At 40.7% G+C, this 23,524-nt stretch overlaps 1 protein-coding gene across 3 annotated transcripts in view; it reads left to right on the top strand.

Moving 5' to 3' along the window:
- Positions 1-532: 532 nt before the first annotated feature.
- The window catches only part of HECTD4 (HECT domain E3 ubiquitin protein ligase 4), a 68,724-nt gene continuing 45,732 nt past the window's right edge, over positions 533-23,524 (top strand). For 2 of the 3 annotated variants that reach the window (XR_014185477.1, XM_082066521.1), the window contains exons 1-13: positions 679-911; positions 9,423-9,940; positions 12,504-12,593; positions 12,940-13,070; positions 14,647-14,755; positions 15,327-15,465; positions 16,254-16,424; positions 18,387-18,579; positions 19,892-20,053; positions 20,150-20,263; positions 20,717-20,857; positions 21,203-21,435; positions 21,783-21,928. Coding sequence is in view for 2 of the 3 variants with exons in the window: in XM_082066521.1 (XP_081922647.1) it covers positions 741-911; positions 9,423-9,940; positions 12,504-12,593; positions 12,940-13,070; positions 14,647-14,755; positions 15,327-15,465; positions 16,254-16,424; positions 18,387-18,579; positions 19,892-20,053; positions 20,150-20,263; positions 20,717-20,857; positions 21,203-21,435; positions 21,783-21,928 (2,318 nt within the window). In the remaining variant the exon portion in view is untranslated. Of the gene's footprint in view, positions 912-9,422; positions 9,941-12,503; positions 12,594-12,939; positions 13,071-14,646; positions 14,756-15,326; positions 15,466-16,253; positions 16,425-18,386; positions 18,580-19,891; positions 20,054-20,149; positions 20,264-20,716; positions 20,858-21,202; positions 21,436-21,782; positions 21,929-23,524 lie in introns of all 3 variants that reach the window. The other variant, XM_082066522.1, reaches the window with a different exon arrangement.

The following is a 23,524-nucleotide window of genomic DNA, read 5'->3' as shown; positions in this document are numbered from 1 at the left end:
AGGTGAGGCTGAAATGGGAGATTATGAGAGGAACGGCCTCACCCTCGGGCCGAGGCGCTCAGGGAGCAGCTCACGGGCGCCTTTGGGTGAAGGAAGGCGCTGAGGGGAGCGGCCATTGCGGGAGGGCACGAGGCGCTGAGGGGAGCGGCACAGGCGGGGACCGCGGCTCAGACGCTGCGACGATCGCCCCTCGGTGCGGGGCTGAAGCGCTGGGGGGAACGGCCCCCACGGGGACCGCAGCTCAGACCCTGGGGCGACCGTCCCTCGGTGCAGGTCTGAAGCGCTGAGGGGAACGGCTCCACGGGGACCGCAGCTCAGGCCCTGGGGCGATCGCCCGTCGGTGCGGGGCGGGGTCTCCGGGGGCGGCACCGTGGGGCGCCGGGGGGCGGGCCCGGCGGGGGGCGGGGCCCCGCGGGGCTGGGAGGGGGGGAGGGTGTATTGTTCCTCGCGCGGTGCATGCCGGGCCCGCCTCAGCCCCCAACATGGCGTCGCGCTGTCACCTGTGTGTGTGAGGAGGGAGCGGGACGTGGTGGCTGCGGGCGGGCACGGCGGCTCCCGGAGGCCCCCGATCCGCTGGCGCCGCGGTGGCAACGCGCCGCTCGTCGCTGCTCCCCACCGCTCCCCGGCTGTCCGGTACCCAGGCCGCTGGGGACCCCGCTGCCTCCGCCCTGCCCCCGCCATGGGGGGCTAGCGGGACCCGCCTCGCCTCAGCCCTGCGGAGCCCCCCCGCCGGCCGCGCCATGGGGTCCCCGGCGGGCGCCTCGGCCACGGCGGCCACCGACTCGGCCCAGTGGCTGTCGGTGAAGGAGGAGACCATCTTCCTGCACGACGGGCTGATCCGGGTCACCGACCTGGCCGAGCTGCCCAGCGAGATCATCGGGGTGGCCGAGCCCGGGGACACGGAGCTGGAGGTGAGCGGGACCCCCGGGCTGAGGGGATGGCGAGGGGGTGTCCTCGGGGGGGACAGTGGCGGTGGGGCCTGAGGAGAGGATGAGGATGGTGTTATTGGGGGCTGCAGGGAGAATGACTGAGGGAGGATGGGGGCACCGGGATGGAGAACGGTGGATGCGGATGGAGGGGGAACGATGTGGGGTGTGGAGCCAGCTGGTACTGAAGCAGCCTACTTGTTTTAAGTTAATCTGATTTATTTGGTATAATAATGAAAGTGGAGCTGGGCAGGAGGGTGGTGAGGCCCTGGTGAAGATGGAGGGTGAAGTATTGGTGCTGCCTCCTTGTTTTGCATCAGTGGGGTTAGGAAATCCAAACCACACTCAGTGTGGCCTTTGGCTCATTTATTTTTATTTATGGTTTTGTATCTTTTTTATGGTACTTTTAGATGGCTTGTAATTAATCAACCTTACAATAAGATGCCCAGGGTCCTGTGTTTTCTGGGTGTTTTATTTAAGCTGTGAACAGTGACCATTATTAAGGAACCTGGAGGGCAGCTGAGATTTCCCTTCCAGCTTTTTACCTTCTCCAATCTGCTGGTGGCTTTGACTGCAGGTGGCTGGTACAACTGCTTTATCTTGTGAGGAGATGCTGAAGGACTGAATGTCACAGATTGTAGGTTGCATCTATTTTGTAGTCTGCATTTTTTTTTCCCTGTGTGCCTCCCTTCTCTTCTTTCACCCCGCCCTCTTCTCCAGCAGTGTGGCTTGCGATGACACAGGGGCTTTGTCAGAGGAGCTGAGAGGGGCTGGTTCAGCAGGAGCTTTATCTCTGTGCTATGTTAGGTCACCAGCGTTTAGGCCGCAAAACCCTTTAGTGAGGCTTTGGCTACTGGCTGGGGTGTTGCTGAGGAGAACCCAGCAGCCAGGCTTGAGGTTCTGACAGCGTTATTGTTCACCTTGTGACGTGAAGTCTTTATGGTGGTTATGAAAACTTCCCACAGCCTTATCTAAGGAAAGATTTTTTTTTTTTGCTGAATGTGCGTTTCCTTTTTTGAGTGATGTGACACAGGGGATGGGAACGGTAGCTGCTTCCATGAAATGGATGTTGGCAAATATCACATGAGCAGGAAAAGAGGGACTTTTAAAGTGTATTACTTACTTCTATGTGTATAAATGTGGGATGATTCTCCCTTGAGATCAGAGTCCACTCTGGCATTCAATGCCGTTTGTATTCGAGAAAATATTTCAATTCCATTACGTAGAAGCAGCATTAAGTCTAATAACTGTGTTAGAAAAATACCTGCCCCCACAGCATTGTTTGTGTCATATCATAATAAAGGAGGATATAATTTAAAAAATAAAACAAAAGAACCCGAAAGCAAAACAAACCTTATTTTTAAGATCTTGTAAAGGAGTCCAGAAATATGTCCCAGCATGAAACTTGACACATGTCTTCACTTGACAAACACTTCAGTTCTGGAGAATTTTTTGTTAGTGATAGGAATATTTATGAAACTATAATTGTTTGGGAGAGATAGGAATGGAATTAGTGTTTCTGTGTCTTGTCCTTTATGACACTTTTATAACGAGTGTGTCAGCAATTCAGTGCCACTGATTCACAACATTCTTCCTGTTCCAGAGATATATTTCTGGTGTGTGTGTGTGTGTGTGTGTGTGTGTGTGTGTGTGTGTGTGTGTGTGTGTGTGTGTGTGTGTGTGTTCAAAGTGTGAAACTTTAAAATAAATAAATAAATGAGACTTTTTGCTGTGCTGCTCATTTTGATCCATAGTCTTAAGTCACAGAATATGAAAGCATTTTATTTCCTTACACTGAAAGAATTGATGATCGCTAATGACTTACTTTTTTAGGTCTCATTTGTAAAATGGTTTATAGGTTTTGGTCTTGAGGGGCGCAGGTTAAAAAGAAGTGAAATTTGAAGTGTTGTAAATTATTTAGTTCATAGTTTTCTCTGCCTTTTTAAATATAGTTTTAAATAAAGAGCTACCTTGGTAAATTGGAATGGCTTTGAGGAGCCATTTTGTGGAAATAGCTGCCTGCATCTTATTGAAGTGTGGCCACGCAATCGACTAATACACTGAATAGCTCGTTTGCACCATTTCTACTCCTCCTTGCAATGTAATAAATATATTTCAAAATGGTCCAAATAGAAATCTATTGGGATATGTTATTGGACAAGGGTAAGAGATGCTGCAACTGCTGCTTTGATTAGTAAACTTCTTAAACACACTTCTTGTGCTTCATCAATGGTGGTCAGGACCCTGACTGAATTTCTGATACGATGTGCTTGATTAAAAAATGGAATATACTTAAATGGATTTTTTTGGGGGGAGGGGAAAGTGTCATTCTGATTTGTTTTGTTTAAATATCCTTTTAAAGAGTTTATTGGTGAATAATGTCAGTGGTTTTGGATGCATTTCCTTTGTCCTTCTGTTAAAAGGTTTTGTCTATTTATAAAAGGAGAAGCAGAGGAAAAAGTGTTACAGTATTGGTATTATGCCAAGAAAGACTTATAAAATTTATTATTTTGTTATTCTGACTCCCATACAACATATATATATATATGTATGTGTATATTTTTTCCCCTTAATGGTAGGTTCTAAAAGTGTTGATATTCTCCTTCCCATGAAAGTGACTTGTTCTAGGAGTATCTTTAGGTTTAAAGAGTGTGGGGGGTTTGTTTTTATTTTTGTGTGATATAAATGATGTATGCCAACTCCTTAGACTGTCCATCAGCATATTTAGAGAGAATATGTATTGCCAAAAAGAAAAAAAATGATATAATTTTGTAGTTTTGAGCATATAAAAGCTTCTCCTGGTAGGGGTTTCCCAATAAAATCTCGTCAAAAGACACCTAGATTAGTCAGCAATTATGCAAGCCTTTGCACTCTTATTTTAAAGCCTTTCATACAGAGAAATGACTTTCAAAGTGCAAAGTCTTCTGCTTCTTGGAGACAACCTCATGTGAGTAACAACTGAAGATGTTGCCATGACGCTCAGTCCGGTCTTTGCCCTGGCTGGCAGCGGCTGCACGGGAGGGCCAGTGGATGGAAGATGAGCTGCAGCACTTCGTAATCCTCCCAATCCTACATCTCTGTTGCAGAGACAATAACCCCTGGCAGCTGGGCCAGGGCTATGTCTGAAGGCAGAGGTCTCTTAAACCGAGTTTTAGTCTCCCAGAATGCCAATCTGCTGAGACTTAGGAGAGTACCAGCATTATAAATTGATGTGTTAACCCTTGGTAATGTAATAAGACAGACACTACTGAGCAGTGATTGTTCACATGGACAATTACGTGACCATCTGATGGCAAAAAAAGCTTTCACTTGTTTTTAGGCGGTTTAGTTGGGTCAGCATCTGGGACCATTGTCATCCTCCCATTTGAGGAGGCTTCCTTTCTGATCTTCAAATTTGTGTCCAGTATTTTCACTGGTTTTAAATGTGGAGCATCTGCAGTTTTTCAGCTGACTATTGATAGGCTCAGATACTTTTTCCACAAGGAAGCAGGTGGGAAGAAAGACAAATCTTCAATATATAGTCACAGTGTAAAGTGGAACAATCTTCTGTGTTGCTTTGCCTAACTCATAAACACTCTGTTTTACATAACAGCTGAACAGAGATAATAGTCATTTGGATATCGGTTCTTACTGCTCTCCTGCATGGCCTAGAAAAGTTCTAAATACCTGATTTTAAAATTTTTTCTCTAATATATTTTTAGCATGAAACTAGAAGTGTAGCTCCTACCTCAGTAGCTGTCTGGATCATGTTTATATCTGTCCCCATCTGATGTTTTGACTCTTGTCAAGCTCTGTTATGGGAGGACAGAGTATGAGATGCCACTGTGCAGCTGTCATCTGCACCACAAATAGGTATTTTTAATCAATTCTAAGTGTAAAAAAGAAAAATAATATAAAGATGGTGTCCTTTCCTCTTCCCCCCAGGATGGTCTCAGCTAGCCTTCTAGGGAGAAGTTGGATAATTGAAACCCAGCACTGTTTTAACAGGATGTCCCAATCCTGTAACTAACTTGTGTTTTCTGTCAAAATTATTTAGATGTGAAGGTATCTGCTAAACTTGAAACTTTCACCCATTTTCCTCAGACTAGCAGAAACATGTTGTCACTTTTCCCTGAATGCTGTAATTATCTAGGTCAGTGCTTCCCAAATCTTTCTGGTTGTGACCTGACTTCCATCTACAAGCTTCACCTCTGTCAAGATAAAAATCCCTAATGCCAGCATAAACAATTGACTTTTTACTAAGTGTTTGACCCCTCTCGAGGTGACGACCTCTGGTTTGGGAACTGCTGATCCCAGCATGTATGTCAGCCTTGTAACTTCCCTCCTCCTGCCTTCTGCATCCCCTTCAAATACTCTCGTGTCCCCCTTGGAGGGTGTTTCCAGCTTTCAGAGTCACAGCAGGTGAAGCTGGTTCTTGACGTTTATTCTGCACAGGAAGAAAACCTTACAAATATGAGCCCTGGTTGTTGTGTTTGTGCAGGAGTTGTTGGGATTCCGTCAGGCATCGCTCTAAGTCTCCCCAGAGAGGACTCTGAAATCTTGGTTCCCTTCCTTCTAAGCTCACTTCCATTAGATAATTGTGTAAACCACCAATATTGTGTGATTTAATGTCCAGCGGAGTTGCCGTTGTTATAATCAGTTGTCATAAAATGACCTGTTTTAATTTATTAAACTTCTGTAATATGGACTACCATGCATCTTGGCTTTTTAAAGTCGTGCTTTAGTTAGAGAAATACTAGAAAGCTTCTTCTAAAGGATGATTTTGCAAATGTGTTTCCCAAATACAGTTCTTATTATCAGTTGCAGCTCATCAGTTCAGTGATCTGCACTCCCAGATGTTTAAATGACAAATATTTTTCTTTACCTTTTTCAGACATATTTAACTACTACTTAAATAACAGCCAAAGAAATATTTTAATAAATTCACAAGTAAATGGTACTTTCTTTTATAGCACTTTTGTGTGTGTTTACAGCTTGCCTGTACTCTGTAATTCATCTCGGGCATCAAGGTTATTCGGTAAATTTTTACAGTTACAAAAAAATGGTTTGTTACAGTATTGTGTGTGCCGTAAAGGATACAGGTTTCTCAGTGCTGATTTCTGAGCAAGTAATTAGGTTTCTATTGCTTTCACAAGGGAAAATAGTTCATGCTTTCAGCTGAGCTGTTAAAAAGCTGTGCTGCTCTATACAGGATTATGAATCAGTAGAGGCTTTGAACAAGGTGATACAGTTAAAATTTCATGGAGCAGAGAAAAAGTCTTAATTTTGAAACTTGTAGTTTTCAACTGCAACATTAAAAGCATAATGTACAGTTTGCAGCAGCCCCTAGGAGTCTATAAAACTTCAATATCTCAAGCATCAGGATGAACGTTTTTGCACGTGTTTATGTATTTTACAGACACACAGGCATATCAAACAAAAAGCCTTATGGAGGGTTTAGAAACATGTTTTAGAAGAAATCAAGGCAGAGTTTGCACTAAGACAGCTTCCTGCTGTGTGTCTTCAGAAACTGCCATCAGCAGAAATGCTGTCACCCAGCAGAGCAACAGAACTGGAGGACTGGGAGCATGTATACAGTGTTGTTTATGGGAGCAGTTTAAATGTTGATGTGTATTTCAGCTTTCAGGGTACCCTAAAACTGTCAGTTCTGGTATTTCTCTTATAGAACAATCTATAAATCGTGTAAATCAGTCTTTTAACATGATTTTATTTGTATTTCTAGAGACAATAGAACCAAGTAAACAGGCGGTGCTCCCTGTATGTTAACTGTATGGTACAAGAGGAGTGACCTTATAGCTGTAACGTGGTGTTGAAAGTAATGTACTTAATTTTTTTAATGCTACTGTTAAAGTTATCTTATGATTTTGAGGTTGTTTATGGTTTTCTGTATGGTTTATTCCTCCTGTGAGATGGGAATAATACTTAACTAATACTCAGGGGGGTATTACGTATCTAATTGTTCTTGGTAAATGTACCACCATCTTCAAGAAGTTGTTCTCTTTATGTGTGAAGTTCAGCCAATTTAATTATATAGAGAAAGAATTAAATGCTATTTTGGAGATTTAAAGGTTTTCACTTGCAATACGCAACTTTAGGAAAAAATACACCTTTGCGAGCAGCTTCATTGCTTATCGGTATGAAAATGCATCAGTGAAACCAGCAAATTCAGCCCAAGACTGTAATTTCAGTAGCACCCTGGGAGAGCTGCTGCACAAAGTCCTCGTTCACGTCTGTCGTTGATCATGCATTTTCTTCTTTCTCTTCCGTTCGACCTGCTGTTCTACATCAGGGAACTGCTCTAAACCAAAAATCTCACTTAAGGACTTGGAGGAAACTTGAAGGAAACTGAAAAACATGTATTGGTTGCAACTGGAACTCAGTCTTTGGTTGCATTTGCAATTTGGCTAGAATAAAGCAATTCTCATGTGTTTGGGGAATATTTGAGTATTTAAACCTTCTGCTTGTTTTTACACACTGGGTATAGATTTAGTTCGAAGTACACATGAGGTTGTACAAAGTTTGTGAGTTAACTTAGTGGTATAATTGAGGCGAGCACAACTTTTTGAAGCATTATCTGACATGGATCGCAGGGTTCCAATAAGTTTCTGGGAAGGGGTGAAGATCACAGACAGCTCCCCCTGCCTCCCCATGAAAGTTGTGGTTATTATAATGTAAAAGGGAAAGCCAACTAAGCACAGCTCAGCTCCTCTGTTGGGGTGCGTTGGCTATTCACATAACCAAGGACCATAGACCTGTTTTCTTCAGCATTTAACTCTTAAGGTGAAAACACTAATTCTATTTTTCCTCCATTTCTGTAGCTTGTTATCGCTTAGTTGTGGATCCATCATGTATTTAGTTCAAGGAAGTCAAAAGCATGCTGGTTTAGAAGGTTCTAGATTGCATCTATAGTAGAAAAAAACACTTATTTTGGAGACAACACAACACAAATTAATATGAAGCAGTTATTGTAAGTGTATAATATGTGGTTTAGGGTTTAATGTTCTTAATCTCTTTGAATAAATTAATTAAAAGAGATTCTTGAGTTTTAAGGAGCTCAATACTAACATCTATTCAAGTGTAATTATTATGTGAATGACTTTAAAGTGAACTTTTCATTACTCTGATAAGTGTTCTGCTGAAAAGCTGTTTCATTGACTTTAGTAATAGTGTTTGTAGAAATGGCAGATTTGTCCTGAAGCGTTTTATCAAGCTGTTCAAAATTCTACAGTTAGACATAAACATCTATTTCATATTCTGCATGACTACTGCCTACCATTAAAAACAAACAAACAAGAAAACCCAAACAAACCAAAACAAACAACCCTTTATGAAATTACCCATTGCATCTCGTGAATGCTCATGTTCCCCTTACCTTTTTATTTTTAATTAAAAGAGAAGAAGGACAGGCTGGCAGCATAAAGCTGGGCCAGAGCGTGTTTGGGGCTGATGAGCTGGGGTGATGCGGCGTGTGGGCAGAAGCCCTTTGGACAGCAGATCCAAAGATCAGAACATGTTTGGCTCTTTGCTTTCCTTGGGGCTGCCGTAGCTCAAATGACTGTGCTGATCTCAACTGTTGTTGTCTGCTATAGGCAGAAAAGTTGTCTGTAAATTACTTAAAATTGTGAATTCTTTCAAGTAGCAGGCTGGGTACTAACCCATAAATGTTTCTTTCTGTCATGGTTTACTTGTTTTCTGTTGTTCCAGCTTTGTCTCCAGTTTTACTTAGAAGTGCCAAAAAGGCCTCTTTCTTCTGTCTGAAGTGATGATGATGAGACTTTTAGGTTTTTAAACTGTGGCAGCAACTGGAAATATTTTGAGAAAGATGTAGCTAAGTGCAATATGATAAAATTGAGGGGGGAAAAAAACAGGGAAGGGAGAGCATATAACAAAACTCTTCATTTTAGAGGACTGCTTGGTTTGGTGTTTGAAAAGCTGTAAAATGAGAACATATAGATTCTTATTACAAAATATTGTTGACCTGTTAGTTTCCATAGAAGGGCTCTAAACTCAGCTCCTGGGACCTTCTACCTCCTCAGTCCTTTTGAAGTTCTTAGCAAAATTGCCTTGATTACAAAGAAAAAATGCTCCAGGGAAGGCAAATCTTTATTTTCAAAGATACTATTTAATATGTATTTTTATTTGCAACCTATATTATTGTTGTCTTAACATCACGATTGAAAGATTAAAAAAATCTCTGTTGGCAACCCCCAAGCCCAGGTTCGGTGTCAATGCTTACTCATCAATAACAGTCTCCATACCACTTGTGTGCTCTTTGACCTCCACTGTAAGTTTATTCATGTCCAGAAATTTAAAAAGAAGTATCACAGAGTGTGGTGGAGGACAGCTGGTGTAGAAGTATAGAACAGTTTGGGTTGGAAGGAACCTTCAAAGCTCATGCAGTCCAACCCCTGAAATCACACTGCAGGCGTGTTAACTTTTTTTTTTCCTTAAGGAAAAGAAAACTGGTATAAATACCACCTTTTCCTCTCCTTTCAGATACTAACCTTTGAGACCAAGAACCCGACGGAGCTGGCTGAGCGCTTACGGTCGGTGTGCGGGAACCAGAGCAATGCCTACGCGCGGCTGCTGGAGTACCGGCTGAACGCCCTGCGCGGGCTCTGGAATGCCCAGCGCCAGCTGGCCCTGGAGGAGCAGCACGACAGGGAGAGCTCGGGCGATGAAGAAGCCTTGGCTTTGCTGAAACGTCAGGGCTTATTGCAGCAGCCCGAACAAGCGCCATTTACTTCCCGAATGGGGCTTCTGTTGGTCTTTCCCCTCATTCAGTCTCAAAGTAGAACAGACCCTTCTCTCTGTAACATAACCGCTGAGGTGCTATTGAATTGCCTTCGGGACTGCCAGCCATTGAGTTTGACTAAGGAGCCGGCTGACTGTCTCAATGGGATCGAGTCTTTGCTGTGCTCCTGGCTGGAGGACACTTCTGCTTCAGGCCAACTCATTCCGTATAAGCAAAAAGAAAATGCTGCTGCTGCCCTAGTTGCCTTGGCTTGTGCAAGGTAAGGAAACTACTGAAATGACGTGTTGTGACTGATGCTGGTAGCAAGTGTTTCTGTTTAAACGTAAGAATCAAAGACAATGTGACTGTGCTGTTGCTACTAATTTTTGATTGACATTAGTCTTTTTCTTTCTAATGTTTAAATATTGGTTTGGGAAGGTTGAAACTGATAAGCTAAGCATTTATTTTTTGCATCTGTTTAGCATATGTAAAAACAGAAGGATCTAGGTTAGAAATGCCCTCCTGTGCATACTGCTGCTTCTACTGCAGCGTTCTGTTCCAGGAACAGTTCCAAATGATTTTATCATGGAGGAAAATTGTCTCACTTTTCTCTTTGTAATGCCTCTTTTTTCCTGTCGCTTATGAACATTTATTTGGCTGTAGAAGACATTACTGCCAGGTTTCAGGGCAATTCATTTCATTTCAGTGTTACCTGTGAAACATCTGGAGGCTTTTTTATTTCATTGCCAGGGAGGAGTTCAACTAGTGTAGGCTGAACTGTCCCATGCTCTGCGTGGTTTAGCACAGCATCAGGTGGCTGGGGATGAAATGTCCATAATAGCTTTAAATAAAAACTTACTGTTTTGCGGGAATGGGGCTTGTGGAGAGGGAGAGGAGTATACAAAACTTAGCTTCTGCAAAGCCATATAAATGTGGGTCTAAAGTCACTAGTTGCCTTCTGAAAATCTTGGCTTTAATGTTTCTCAGATTGCAGTCTTGTCTGTCAGGTTTTACTCTGATTTAAAGTGTTGAAGTTCTTAGGAGATGTCATGGTTTGCTTTAGAAAAAGGTTTATGCAAATGAAAACCACTTAATTTCTAGTGTACTTGTTCTAATGAAGTCAATGAGAAATCTACTGTATGTGGCAAACTCTTCTGCACTGACAAATGCCTTATCTGAAAGGCAATGTACTTGAACATAGCTCAGATAAATTTGGTTTCATAAACACAATCTTATTTATTTTTTTCTCCAGATGTCAATTTTCAGGAAGTATGGGATGTTCTTTTGCAGCTGAATTTGTATAAGAGCTAAATTTCAAATACTGCTTTTGAAATGAAGGTTGATCTTATACATTCTTTGCGAATCTGTTTTGGCATTGCTTACAGACTTGTAATACCCCGATGTGCTTTGTTCAACTATGAAAGCCTTGCATTTTTCCTTTAAATATGTAAGTCATGCATTGGCTACCATTAAGAAGAAAAAGCCTTCAAAATGAGACTATTATTGAGATTCCTAGTTGCAATCTTGGGTGCTTCATATTACTAAGAATAACACGTCAGAGTGAATATTGCCTTAAATAATTAATGGAGGTGCTTTGAAGTATTTAGTGTCAATTTTTTCCAGGCTGAGGTTTACCAGTGAGAGCATACTGCTGAAAATGGCAGGGGAAGAACAGGGTTTGGGGTGTGGAGGAGGAGATGCTGTTGGAAAGCGGAGGAGATGCTGTTGGAAAGCGAAGGAGCCAAGACTGCCCGCGTGTGACAGAAAGCCCGAGGCTGCATTCAGCAGAGCACGTGGAAGGGATCTCTTCAATGGATCAGTCATGGTTCTGAAGAGATCAATTCATAACTGACTATTATCATGTCTGAGACGCTGTCAGGATTCTCATATTTAGCTAGACTATTATGCTTGGAAATAAAGCCACCGCATCTTTCAGAAAGTGACTTCTTCCGAATACCCTCACCTTTAAAACAAACTCCAAAGCATATTTTTTTAAGACCTCTGTATCTCTTCATTTCTACAAAAAACAGATGTTTTCTACTAAATTAACATAAGGGTTTAATAGATACTACAAAAAAGTATTCAACTTCTGAATGAACAAGAATTATAATTAGGATTATAAACTCTGTTTGTAAATACCACAATAAAATTTTAAAGCAACAGACTTCTAGGCAAGATTAGAAACAACTTCTACTTCAGTTTAATTTTGTTTTCAGAAGTATTTAGTCTTTATACACATTTAAATGCATCACTTCAGAAGGGGAAAAGCTTCCAAATTTGCATTTGGAAGCCAAAGTATTCAGACTCTTGATGATAAATGAATTAGTTTGGTCTTTTCTATTTTAGTCAAGAAAGCCATCTCTAGCTATGTCTGCAGCAGCTCTTACTAACACTTTGGCTCAGCCCCAGGGAGACCCACAGATTGTATTTGAATATCTAAATATGATTAATCAGCTACAAGAAATATTGAAGGTTGCTATCTGTAGTAGATGCAAGATCGAGGTGTTTTATCAAGTCCTAGCTTGCCTTCACTGCACCGGTTGCAAATGTTGCTGACCTCCCTACCTGCCTGGTGCTCCCTCCCCTGCCAGAAAACCAGTGTGATTCAGCCTGGCACTTGGCCAGGTTCCTTCCTTTATGTTCCTCTCTCTTCTTCTTCACTTCCCCCACAAAAGAATGAAAATCAATCAGAAAATAAATGCAAATTAGAAAAGAAGCTTGATGCCGTGTCTTGGATAGTCTGTCTTTATGGTACTGGATATTCTACATAGATGCCGTTGTCTGTGTGCATTCAGTCTTGTTTCAATAGACATCTTTAATTCATGTTTTTCTTATCCTTTTAGAGGGTCGCTGAAAACCTTTGTTCATACAGTACATCTGTTACAGAAACAGACTGATCTAGGATCCTTGCCCGTGGCTGATGTGTTATACAGGTTTGTAGTGACTTTTCTAGTTGTAGCACTTGTACCTCAGCTCTGACCATGTCTAAGTGCACTTACAGACGAATGTCCTTCAGTGTGATTAAAAGGCTTTAGAATTATTGAAAGATTTAAATGTAGTCAATTGCAGAAGCAAGACATTAGAAAGCAAAATCTAAAAGGATCCACTAATTGGTTTCTGGGTGTCAATTTTTTTTTTAATTAAATATTGATGATTCCTTAAAGTGGCTTATGAACTCTGCTAGAATAGTTACTTAATATATCTTCACCTTAACTTTTGAGATAGCTATTTTTTGCTGCCACTGTTCGCTATGCATCTTATTTTATTTTCTGCTTAAAGGTTATTGCTTTTGGAGGGAGGACCTGGATCACCCTCTTGTTTGCTCGGAGGAAAGCACATAGTGTCTTGGGGCTTTGAAGACATGTTACCTGCGCCTGATGCCAACACTAGTTCCAGCAGTGAAAATAAAGGTGAATTATTTCGTGGCTGTCAGTATTAGCAGAGAGGAGAAGATGCTTTTTGTGGTGATAATTGTTTAAAAAGTAATGTAGAGCTTTAAAGTTGGAAAGGGCTTCTCCTTTTCTGTTGGAATTAACGTAAAAGCAAGTACAGAACATACCACGTAACAGAAAGCTGAAGCGTTTGGAAGGACCAACTGGAGGGAGAGTTGGGCATCCCAGGAGCATCTCAAAGCCTGGGAGGGGGCAGCAACTGTCTGGGCACTTTGTCTTAGTCTGCACATTCAGAACTGAAATTTTGAAAACATGGACCTAATATACTAGAGTATTAAATTGTTTTGTTGTTTGCCGTGTCATATCTATTCTCATTAAGCTAATCTGTCTAGATATGTACATGTTTGGCGTTTTTTTTAAGTTGGTTTAGGGATCAGATATAAAAAATGTAGCCTGTTTTGTATTAAAATTATGAGGGTAAATATTAGGTCTGGTATGTTAAGGATAGTATGGCATATTATTCTTTCAAAAATGCAAGAAAATGGGGTTCAGAAAAGTGTGCTTTTTGTTTGCCGAAGACCAGATGATACTTTAAAGTGCGTACTAATGAGGCTGGGGGAAACGATCACAGCATATAGTGACCCTGCCTGACTTCAGTGGGAATTCTGAACAGGCTCAAACTAAGTTTGGGTATTATCCACTCATTAGTCTTTCAGTAAGCGTAATTTTTGTTCTGTGCAGTATCACTGTGTTCAGTAGCTATCATTGGCAGAGCACGTTTATTTTTAGAAGTACAAGTTCATTGCTTTTTTTTCCTATTCTAGTTTTGTGCCTGTTTTATATGGGTTTTTTATTCTTTCTCTTCTATTTCTTTCCATGAATGAATTCTCCATTTTTACTACGTTTTTGCTTACTATTTTTTTCACTTAATGAGAGAGTTCACTTGCTTTAGAAATATCCAACTCATTGTGTTGTTGTGGTTTGATTTGCTTGGGGTTTTTTGTGTGTGTGTTTTTGTTTGTTTGTTTTTACAGCAGCTTGGGCTGTAATACCCAAAGACAGGCCTTTAACACTGAAATGACACACAACTGTTAAGGCAGTTTCTTTTCCCTGTGTTTTTTTTCAGTAAGATAAGGCAATCTGTTCCCTGACACAACTCAGGAAAACAAAATTATTTGGAGATGGTTGATGTACATTTGAATCATGGAAAAACAGCACCAATGACATATATTATCTCAAAAGAGAGGCTGAATAACTAGCACCTAATTCTTGTTATTTGGCAACAGCAGGAGATTTAAATAGCCCAACTATTGGTGTGAGTTCGGTGTGATCTGGGCACCACTGTAATGCTTTTTATAAAAAAAAAAAAAGTAAAGAACCAACTGTAAAATGAATGGACTTTGACTGTGTTACGGTAGCTCTTAGAACAGCAAATAATAAATTCAGTATTTAAAAAATGGTTCTGACCTGTTGGTAATGACATGTCAGGAGCATCTGTTGGTTTTGGCTGCTGTGGGAGTGGGATGAGGACAGGGAATTTCCAGCGGTGTGTGACGGGAGCTCCCTGCTCCGCTCTCTTTTCTCCCCGGTCCAGACGCAGACTTGGGGCGCTGTCTCGCAGCAGATGGGCTCTATCTTTATACAACCAATTCAGTGGGCAGGGGAATAAGCAAATTAGGATCGGGATTACACGGTACTTTGCGGTAAGTGACAGCTGAATATTTGCTGTTCTGCAGATCTGCTTTAAAAAAAATAAGTTATTGTTTTGGTAAATGTGTCTGGGATATTAGCTGAAACAAGACTAGAGCATGTTATGCATTTCCACTACCTATCATCTGAAATTCTTCTTGAGTATGTTTTCTCTAGAATTGTAAAATAATTTAGAATGAAAGGGGCCTCTGGAGGCCATTTAGTCCAGCCTCCTGCAAAGTATAGTAACAGAATAGCCAGTATCTTAGACTTGATTTTTTTTATGTGTAGTAAGTTGGTTTATTCTTTGCCGAGAGGGATATACTACAGACTAGTTTTGTGACCTTTTTTATTTATAGCTGTATAATTGCTGAATTTGTAAGTATTTGTTTTCTAATTATGTCATTCATTACAGAAATGATTAGTGCAGAAGTGACTCACAGCACCTTCTTGCTTCTTTATTGCTTATAATAGAAATTACTGCCTTGAATTTAAGTTTAGTCAACATTCAAGAGTGTGGTTGTGAGTTGTTCTTAGAAAAACACAAAAATAGCACAGGGTTTTAACGTACTGCTTTTTTGCCAGAGGTTTTGTGTACTGCCGGAACGAGGAGCTGGAGCCGGGCTGGGTTGCTTTTGGCAACGGCAAACTTCTCCATCGGCCCGTCTCTTTTGATAATAAGCCACACTCCCTTTTCCAGGTTGTGGATCAGCATACCCTTCAGGTAAAGGAATGAGTCATTGCAGACTTACAGTAGGGTTAAAAAATGTTCTTAGTTAATCACAGTAATTTCTAGCTTTGTGTGTGTGTGTGTATATATATATATGCATATGCAGACTTACAGTGTACTGTATTATGATAGTATTGTCAGAGATAGAATGTTGTATGATGAGATTATAAAACAATCAAACAATAGAAAAATAGAGCTAGACTTAAACTGAAAAATAATCTTCCCGAACAGCTCATCATTTTTCTACTGTAACAAAATTCATGTACTATTTCTGATCAAGTTGTGTTTTGTAGCTAAACAACTGTCAACCTTTGCAAAAATCCATAGTTTGTTTAGTTTGGGTTTGTTTCTGCCCTGGTTTTCAGGATGGATTTGCACATTTATTTCCAGTGTGTTTCCTGAAGCTGAGGATGTTTGGATTCCCCTCTTCTTCCAAAGTTTCAAGTAGTGTTGCAGGAAGTAAATAACTCTTTAGCATGAATATTTTCCTTATGGTACTATAGGTATGATCTCAGTTGTTAGAGAGGAGATGATCCTTTTATTTTTAGAAATGTTAAAAGTTTAGATATACAAGCTGTTTTGTACACAGTAGGTCCATTTGGCAAACATTACAGAATAGCTCTTCATAACAAATAAATGTAACAGTACTGTTATGTCCACTAATAAGCCTCTTACAGACTAACAGCACTTGATCTTAAATTATTTCTTTGTTTTTGAGTACATTGCTAATGCTCGTAAGAACAGACTTCAAAATAACTGTTAAGATGCTCTCCTTCTCATAGGTTTGTCAAATAATCCCAATGCCAGTAAATCACTTCCCAGTTGGCAGCACCATGACTACCGTGCATCTTTCTTCAGATGGTACCTATTTCTACTGGATTTGGTCTCCTGCAAGCCTCAATGAAAAAACCCCCAAAGGCCACTCTGTCTTTATGGATGTTTTTGAACTTATAGTAAGCAAATTATGTGTTTTCTATGAATCTGGAGTTGGTAGGATGACTACTGCTTAATTAAATAGCAGCATTTTCAAATTAACGTATTAAGTTTGAATATTGATATGTGTAATCTGAATGGTTGTTTGTAACATGTTTATGAAATCACTTTTAAAAGAACAAAAGGTGTATTGTTCACTTCTGTCTTCTGAGGACATACGACTATCGTACTCGGGCAGTATGAATTGTCTTGTAATGCAAAATGTATTTTATTGTAATTAGCAATTAAGTTTTATGCTGGGACAGTAATTCAATATATTAGGGTTTAAAGCATTGTTTACTGTGGATCTGCTTCATTGTGTTAAAAGCCAATCAGGTCCCACAAATTAAATACAATTGTTTTGTCTACACTGCATTTTATAGCCTAAAAGGATGCTGGGACAGGAATTAGCAGGGCTCATTTGGAGAGCTTTAAACTAGACTCGAATTGGGATGGGGTTGTAGCTGGGCTTGCGTCAGTGGGGCATCTCTCTAGAGTTCATGAAGGCTGGGAGGCCTCCCATACCCCTGGGGTGAAATCTGTGTGCTCGGCTCGCTCTCTGAAATGCCTGTACACCAATGCGTGCAGCATGGGGAATAAGCAGGAGGAGTTAGAAACCTGTGTTAGGGCAGGAGATTATGATCTAGTGGCAATTACGGAGACATGGTGGGACAGCACACATGACTGGAATGTGGTCATGGATGGGTATGTGATTTTCAGGAACGACAGGCCAGCCAGGCGTGGTGGTGGAGTTGCTCTTTATGTGAGAGAGCAACTACAATGTATTGAGTATTGTCCAGGCATGGATGAGGAGCGAGTTGAGAGTCTATGGGGCAGGCTGGTAAGGGTGATACTATTGTGCGTGTCTATTATAGGCCACTAGATCAGGGTGAGGAAGTTGATGAGACCTTCTACAGACAGCTGAGAGCAGCCTTACAATCACAGGCCCTGGTCGTGGTGGGGGATGTTAACTTCCCTGATGTCAGTTGGAAGGACTACTCGGCCAGCCAGCCACAGTCTAGGAGGTTCCTCCAGTGCCTTGACGAGAACTTTCTGATGCAAAGAGTGGAGGAGCCGACTAGAAGAGGTGCACTGCTGGACCTCATGCTCGCTAACAAGGAGGGTCTAGTTGAAGCGGTAAAGGTTGAGGACTGCCTTGGTTGCAGCGACCATGAGATGGTGGAGTTCAGGATCTCATGTGGCAGGAGCAGGATAGCAAGCAGAGTTGCAACCCTGGATTTCAGCGGGGCAAACTTTGGCCTTTTCAGGCAATTGCTGGGGGAAATCCCATGGGCAAGGCTGCTTGAAGGTAAAGGGGCCCAAGATAGTTGGTTAGTGTTCAGGGACTGTTTCTACTGGGTACAAGATCAGAGCATCCTGACAGGTAGGAAGTCAAGGAAGGGAGCCAGGAGATACAGCCCTCTAGTATTGATAACTGCAATTGTATGAGGATTTAGCTTTGGAGTACATTGGGCGCAATGTCTGTGTATCTGCTCAGCAGCTGCTACACAACAGCTGCACTTGGTGGGATGGTGGAGCTGCAAGTGCGAGGCTGTAGTAGTACAGCTTTTGGCTGGCAAGTGATTTAAAGGGGTCTTTTTACAAAAATTGCCAGTGAAACTTCATTAAGAATACAGGGAGGTTAAATACTTTTTAGACTTCCATAAATAAACTTGAGATTATGACAAGCAGTTCTGGTTTTGAGGACAGACAAAGTAGAAGATAACTGCACTGAACCACAGAGTCACAAAGAAAACAAATACTCGTCTGTCTAGCTTTTATAATACTTTTTTTTTGGTAAGAAATTCTGCCAGCAGGGTTTAAGTTTAGGTTTGTACCCCTGCTTGATATATTGTATTGTTCAATTTTACTGTTCAGTGAAGGTTAATCTGTCTCCTATGGATTTCAATATCTGAAAGTATGTTTCTTCTCCATTTTAATAGGTTGAAAATGGCATATGTATAGCAAATCCTCTACAGGAACGAATTATATTAATGCGAAAAGAGGGTGAATCTGCAAAGAGCATAAACGAGATGCTGCTGAGTAGGCTGTCCAGGTACAGAGCCTCCCCGTCAGCAACGCTGGCCGCTCTCACGGGCTCCACAATCTCCAATACTCTCAAAGAGGACCAAGCAGGTCAGAAGAGGTTTTACTGACAGTAATTTTTCATGGTTTGTTTCTTAATACATGAAGTATCGATTCTAGTAATTACTAACCTCGTAGGACATGTAAAAATAAAAAGAGTTGCGTTTTTTTTCCAAAATAAGTGTTTGAAATATATGTGCAGTATTTGCTTAATACTTGACTTACAAGTTCCTTTGCTAAATTAGGCATTGATTTTGAGAAAAGTTTAAGAACAAAGAATGGGAAGAATACTTGTAGCACCTTTCTTCCCTATGTATTCCATTATAGAACTGGTTTATGCCACGTTTGATCCAACTGATAATTACATTCTCTGCTGGCCATTCAACTGGGCTTCTAATCGTTATGTAGAAATGGTCAGCAGCTTAGAAAATGAAACTATTGTTTTACAAGGAAATGGAATATTATAAATTGGAAGTCATTTTGCTTTTTTTCAGGTAATTTGCACAATGTTTGGGTGTTCTTTTATGGGCTTGCTGAAACTACCCAAGTTAATTAGGGAATCTTGAAAGACCAGCATTGGTGGTTTTCAGGATGATCTGAAGCTTTGTAAAATTTGTCTTAATATTGTATTCATTTTATCCTGAATTACTTCTTCCTTCATATGTACCTGAGTTTTCTGTCTTCAATTTTAAACAATTATAGGTATTTCCATACAAATAAATTGTACAGGAGATAGATGTGCTTACAGGGACACTGGCGGAGTTAGCTCAAAGAGCTATTTTAAATGCTATGTTTTGCCAGTTAACAACTAGAGTGCTACAGAAGAAGAAGAATAAGTGGTTATTCTTGGATAATTCTTCAGTCAGTGCTCAGGAAAGTGTTGATCAGCTGTGGCAGGAGCTGGATCATCATGACTGTATACGTTTCCTGTGGAGCAGGAGGACTTAAAATAGTAAATGCGTAGTGAATCTCAAATGATCTCTCTATGTTAAAAGATTATTTGGCTCTAAGATACTGCTTTCAATATATTTATCACTAGAGAATTCTTAACACCATTTTAGGCTACTGATTTTTCTGATTTGGAAACTAGAGATTGCTGGGTTTATTTTATTTTATTTTTTTTTTTAATTTGGTTAAATAACCTGTGAAACTGTTTATATCCTTCTGGGGATTGATGCTGAATGTCTGTGTTTATGAGGCCACCCCCTATATACAACTCCTTAAGGCAACTTCTAAATGTAGCTTAAATTAATTTCCATATTGGTTTATTTGAAGCCTTATGTAGAAATCTGCCTTTTTTGCTGCCTGCTGTTATGAGTTTTTAATGCATGTTTGTGTTCTGTGTTGCTGTTCAATATTTCAGCTGCAAACACCAGCTGTGGGCTCCCCCTGAAGATGTTGAGGAAAACCCCGATATACACGTGTGGGACGTACCTGGTGATGTTGGTCCCACCCCCGGGGGGATCCGGCAGTTCAGCCACACGCTCGCTCTTTGGAGGAACAAGTGCTTTGTCATCTCTAAAAAGTAAGTTGGATACGTCCATGGCAGGTTTGAAGTCCTGGGTTTTCTGAAATACAACGAACTTATCAGGAATTTATGGGAGACGTTTTTTCTATGTAGTTCTTGCTTCGAGCTTGGTGTTCAACATTTCGGACGGGCAGTTCACCAGCCGAGCAGATCTCATTGATGCTGCAGGAAGTTCACTTGGCCGTGGTGCTCTAGTTCCAGGACTTGGTAAGGAGCAGATCTCTTTCCTGGGAATATTTCTGAAGTAGGCATATCGAACCCTTAGATTCTAAATAATTTGATTTGCAATAAGCAACTCTGCAGTTGATGGGGTTTCGTGTTTATGGTGAAATTCTGTACTTTTAGTTTATGCACTGTGGCAGCATGTGATAAGTTGGTGGAGGAATGATATATGTTAGGTGCTTATAAAGAGCAAGCACTGAAGTGTTCACCTGCTATAGATGCTGTTGTACACTTACTTGACACATCAAAAGGGATGTGCATTCACTTCATTCCTTTGTTAATAAATCTCCTTGTAATGTTTTTAATTCAAATGCATTGTGACTAAATTTGCTGTATAAAGGAAATAATTTGGATTTATGTCTGCTATAAGAACAATTTAGTCTGGTTTGCTAACAAACAATCTAAAATTTGATGTGCAAAATATTTTGCTTTTCTTAGGTGCCTGTTATGATACTATGAATAACATGATCTGGACGTGCTCTAATGATTATATTGATCAGTGGTGCAATCCTGGGAACCAGGCGTTCCACTGTGTCTGCCAGAGGCTGGGAGTGAGTCATGTCATTGCAGAGCCCAAAGGTAAACCTACAAGTCAGCATTTAGTACAAAGTGGACGTAAAATGTACAGTTATCGTAGAACAAAATTAAAGAAGCTTTCTATTAAATGTGGAGTTCATTCTTGAAAAGTTATTTATAAATACTGGTCATGGTTTATCTTTAAGAAAGGAAAAAGCAAGACGTGTTTCGAAGTTTCCAGGTTCTTGCTACCTTTAGCATATTAAAAAAGTCATGTGGGTAATTCTTTTGTTTATCTTGTGGGCAGATGTCCTGAAGTTAGGAGCTGATGATATATCGCATTTTAGAAGCAAATGCTGATGCTATAGCCTGTGTTTGTAGACAGCGTGTGAACTGCTTTTCTTCTAGGGGATGCAACAACCACAAATGAGGTTATCAACCAGCTACTGCACCATGTTGGTGCCATGTGTATTCACCAACTCAACCTGCTTGCAGCCAGCAACAATCTTCCCATCACAAATTTTTTGGGCAAGCAGCATCCGATTGAAGCGCATCATCTCAGCAGTATTTGTGACATTATGGAAAAAGCTATGGTGAATGGAGATACTTGCATAATACGATGCATCCTTGTTGTCTTTCAGGTACAAGCGCCTCTTAAGTGTACTTCAAAATAAACACTAAAATAACCCCAGTTGTTTTAGAATGCAGGCAACCACTTGATTTTACTATATTTTTCTCTATTGCATTCGATTTATTGGAGATTGACTTAGCAGTGGCTTTGCAGTACCTTGTACACCCGTTTCATTTAAATGTCATCGCCACATATTTACAGGTTAAAATAAAATCCAGAGAGGTTACTTCCAAAGTTAGTTTCTGACTCTGAGATGCCTAGTGACCTAGACAAATAATTGGAGAAACTGACTGCAGAAAAAGAGTTAATGTGAACAGTGCTTAAGTTTTTAATATTGTTGTGTTTAATTTTTCTTAGGTGGTTTTTAAATTTTTCTTCAGCCCACAAACTGAAAGAAATAGAGATATTGTCAGAAGGTCTGGCCTGTTACTTTGGCAGTTACTGATGGCACCAAGGGATCAGATTTGCTCTGAAATTCAGAAGGAGGTTTGTCTGGCTATTAGGTAAATAGCTGTTTTGTCAAATTAAACTTAACTTAGAGTATAGTTTATTTGAAAGTGTTGTAACAGATGAACATTCAAATTGTATTCCACAGTTTGTGGAAGAAGGGAAATACAATGTGTCTGTCATGATGTCAGTGTGAAATAACAGATAATAATTCTCATACTTTTCATTTGTTGCCTTTTATTGGCTTTCTTTAGGATTTTAAAAATGCTCATAATAAATAAATTTAAGCAAAGTTTTCCTTATTTCAGTGATGGCCTAACTGACTTCCGTATTTAGCATATATAGTTTATTGGTGGTCTGGAATAGGTGAAGCTGATGCTGTTGTACCAGGGTTTCAAGTGACAATACTGATTTTCTCCTAAACAAAAGGAATGGAAGAGGAAGCAAAATAAATAATACCTGAGGAATACTGTAAAATCAAAGGTCCAGAAAAATCATGGGCTGGGTAGTAAGGCTGTCTTGAGAAAGTCAGGTTTATGTTTAGAAAACAGGAATGTATTTTGGTAGCAGGGTGGGCATTACGTGTCTGGGTTGGAACACCAGCTCATTAAACACCGAAGCAGGATGGTCGCTTCAGCTCCACCTTGTATCAGCTCCTGCATCTTTTCAACCTGATGCTGTGTAATTCCCTTTCTCCTACTTGTCAAAATAGCAGAATGACTAAGTACAGGGAGGTGAGCAAAGTGTGGTTGTGTATCACGAAAAGGAGATAATGTAAACCTCAAGGACGAGGAATGCTGTCTCAAGGGTCCGCAGTACAAATAGAATCTGCTTTCAAGTGGGAAGTGCTCCAAAGGTTGAGAACAAAATCTTCTGAAGATCAACGTGCATTTTTTGCGTGTGAATCACGACGTTCCAAATTTCAGTGGCTCTATGTAGCTCCGCGAGTAAAGGAGAATAGCGTATCTTTAGTATGATTATGTAGCATTTTCAAGGTCTTGCTTTTTGACAGAAGGACATGTATCCTCTCAGCTGGGTGGGCAGCCTCTGCTTTTTCCCTTGTTTAATCCTGTATCCTCCAATGATTTGTGGGAAGAAAAAAAATATACAAAGGTGGGGATTAGATAATATCTGCTTCCTCCTGTTTTTTCACTGGGGGGTTCTGATACCGATGGAAACCTCAAATTTGGCTTGTGATGCTTGGAAACTTTTCCTTGTGTTTGTACCACAAGTTGGTCAGCGTGAGCCAGGGGAGGGAAGCTGCCATTGTCTCTGCTCTTGGAGCGAAGCTGAAAAACATACCACTTTTCTCTAAGAGTGTTATTTAAAAAGAAAAGGGGAAAAGAAATGAAGAAGTCCGCATAATAGTTTCAACACTTCTGACAGTCACGAAGTACTCCTGAGTTATTGTGAGCTTCTGTCTTGGTGTGGTAATTCATGTAGGAAGGACAAAGTTCATCAGCAGTAAGAGGGGAAAAGTATCTCCATGAGGGATATTTATTGCTGTGTTGGTTCTGAAATGCCAGTTCTAGAATCTTCTGCGTAGTTTAAGACAGACCTTTATAAGAGCCAGCCTTTAGGTATAAAACCATAACAGTGGTGACTTCTTGATGACGGTCTCTTGCATTTTCCATCGTTCTTATCACAAACCA

This window comes from Streptopelia decaocto (genome assembly GCF_964273445.1).
Source record: "Streptopelia decaocto genome assembly, chromosome: 15".
In the NCBI taxonomy this organism is placed as follows: domain Eukaryota; kingdom Metazoa; phylum Chordata; class Aves; order Columbiformes; family Columbidae; genus Streptopelia; species Streptopelia decaocto.
The sequence above is the reverse complement of the archived record's forward strand: the minus strand, read 5'-3'. Positions and strand labels throughout refer to the sequence as shown.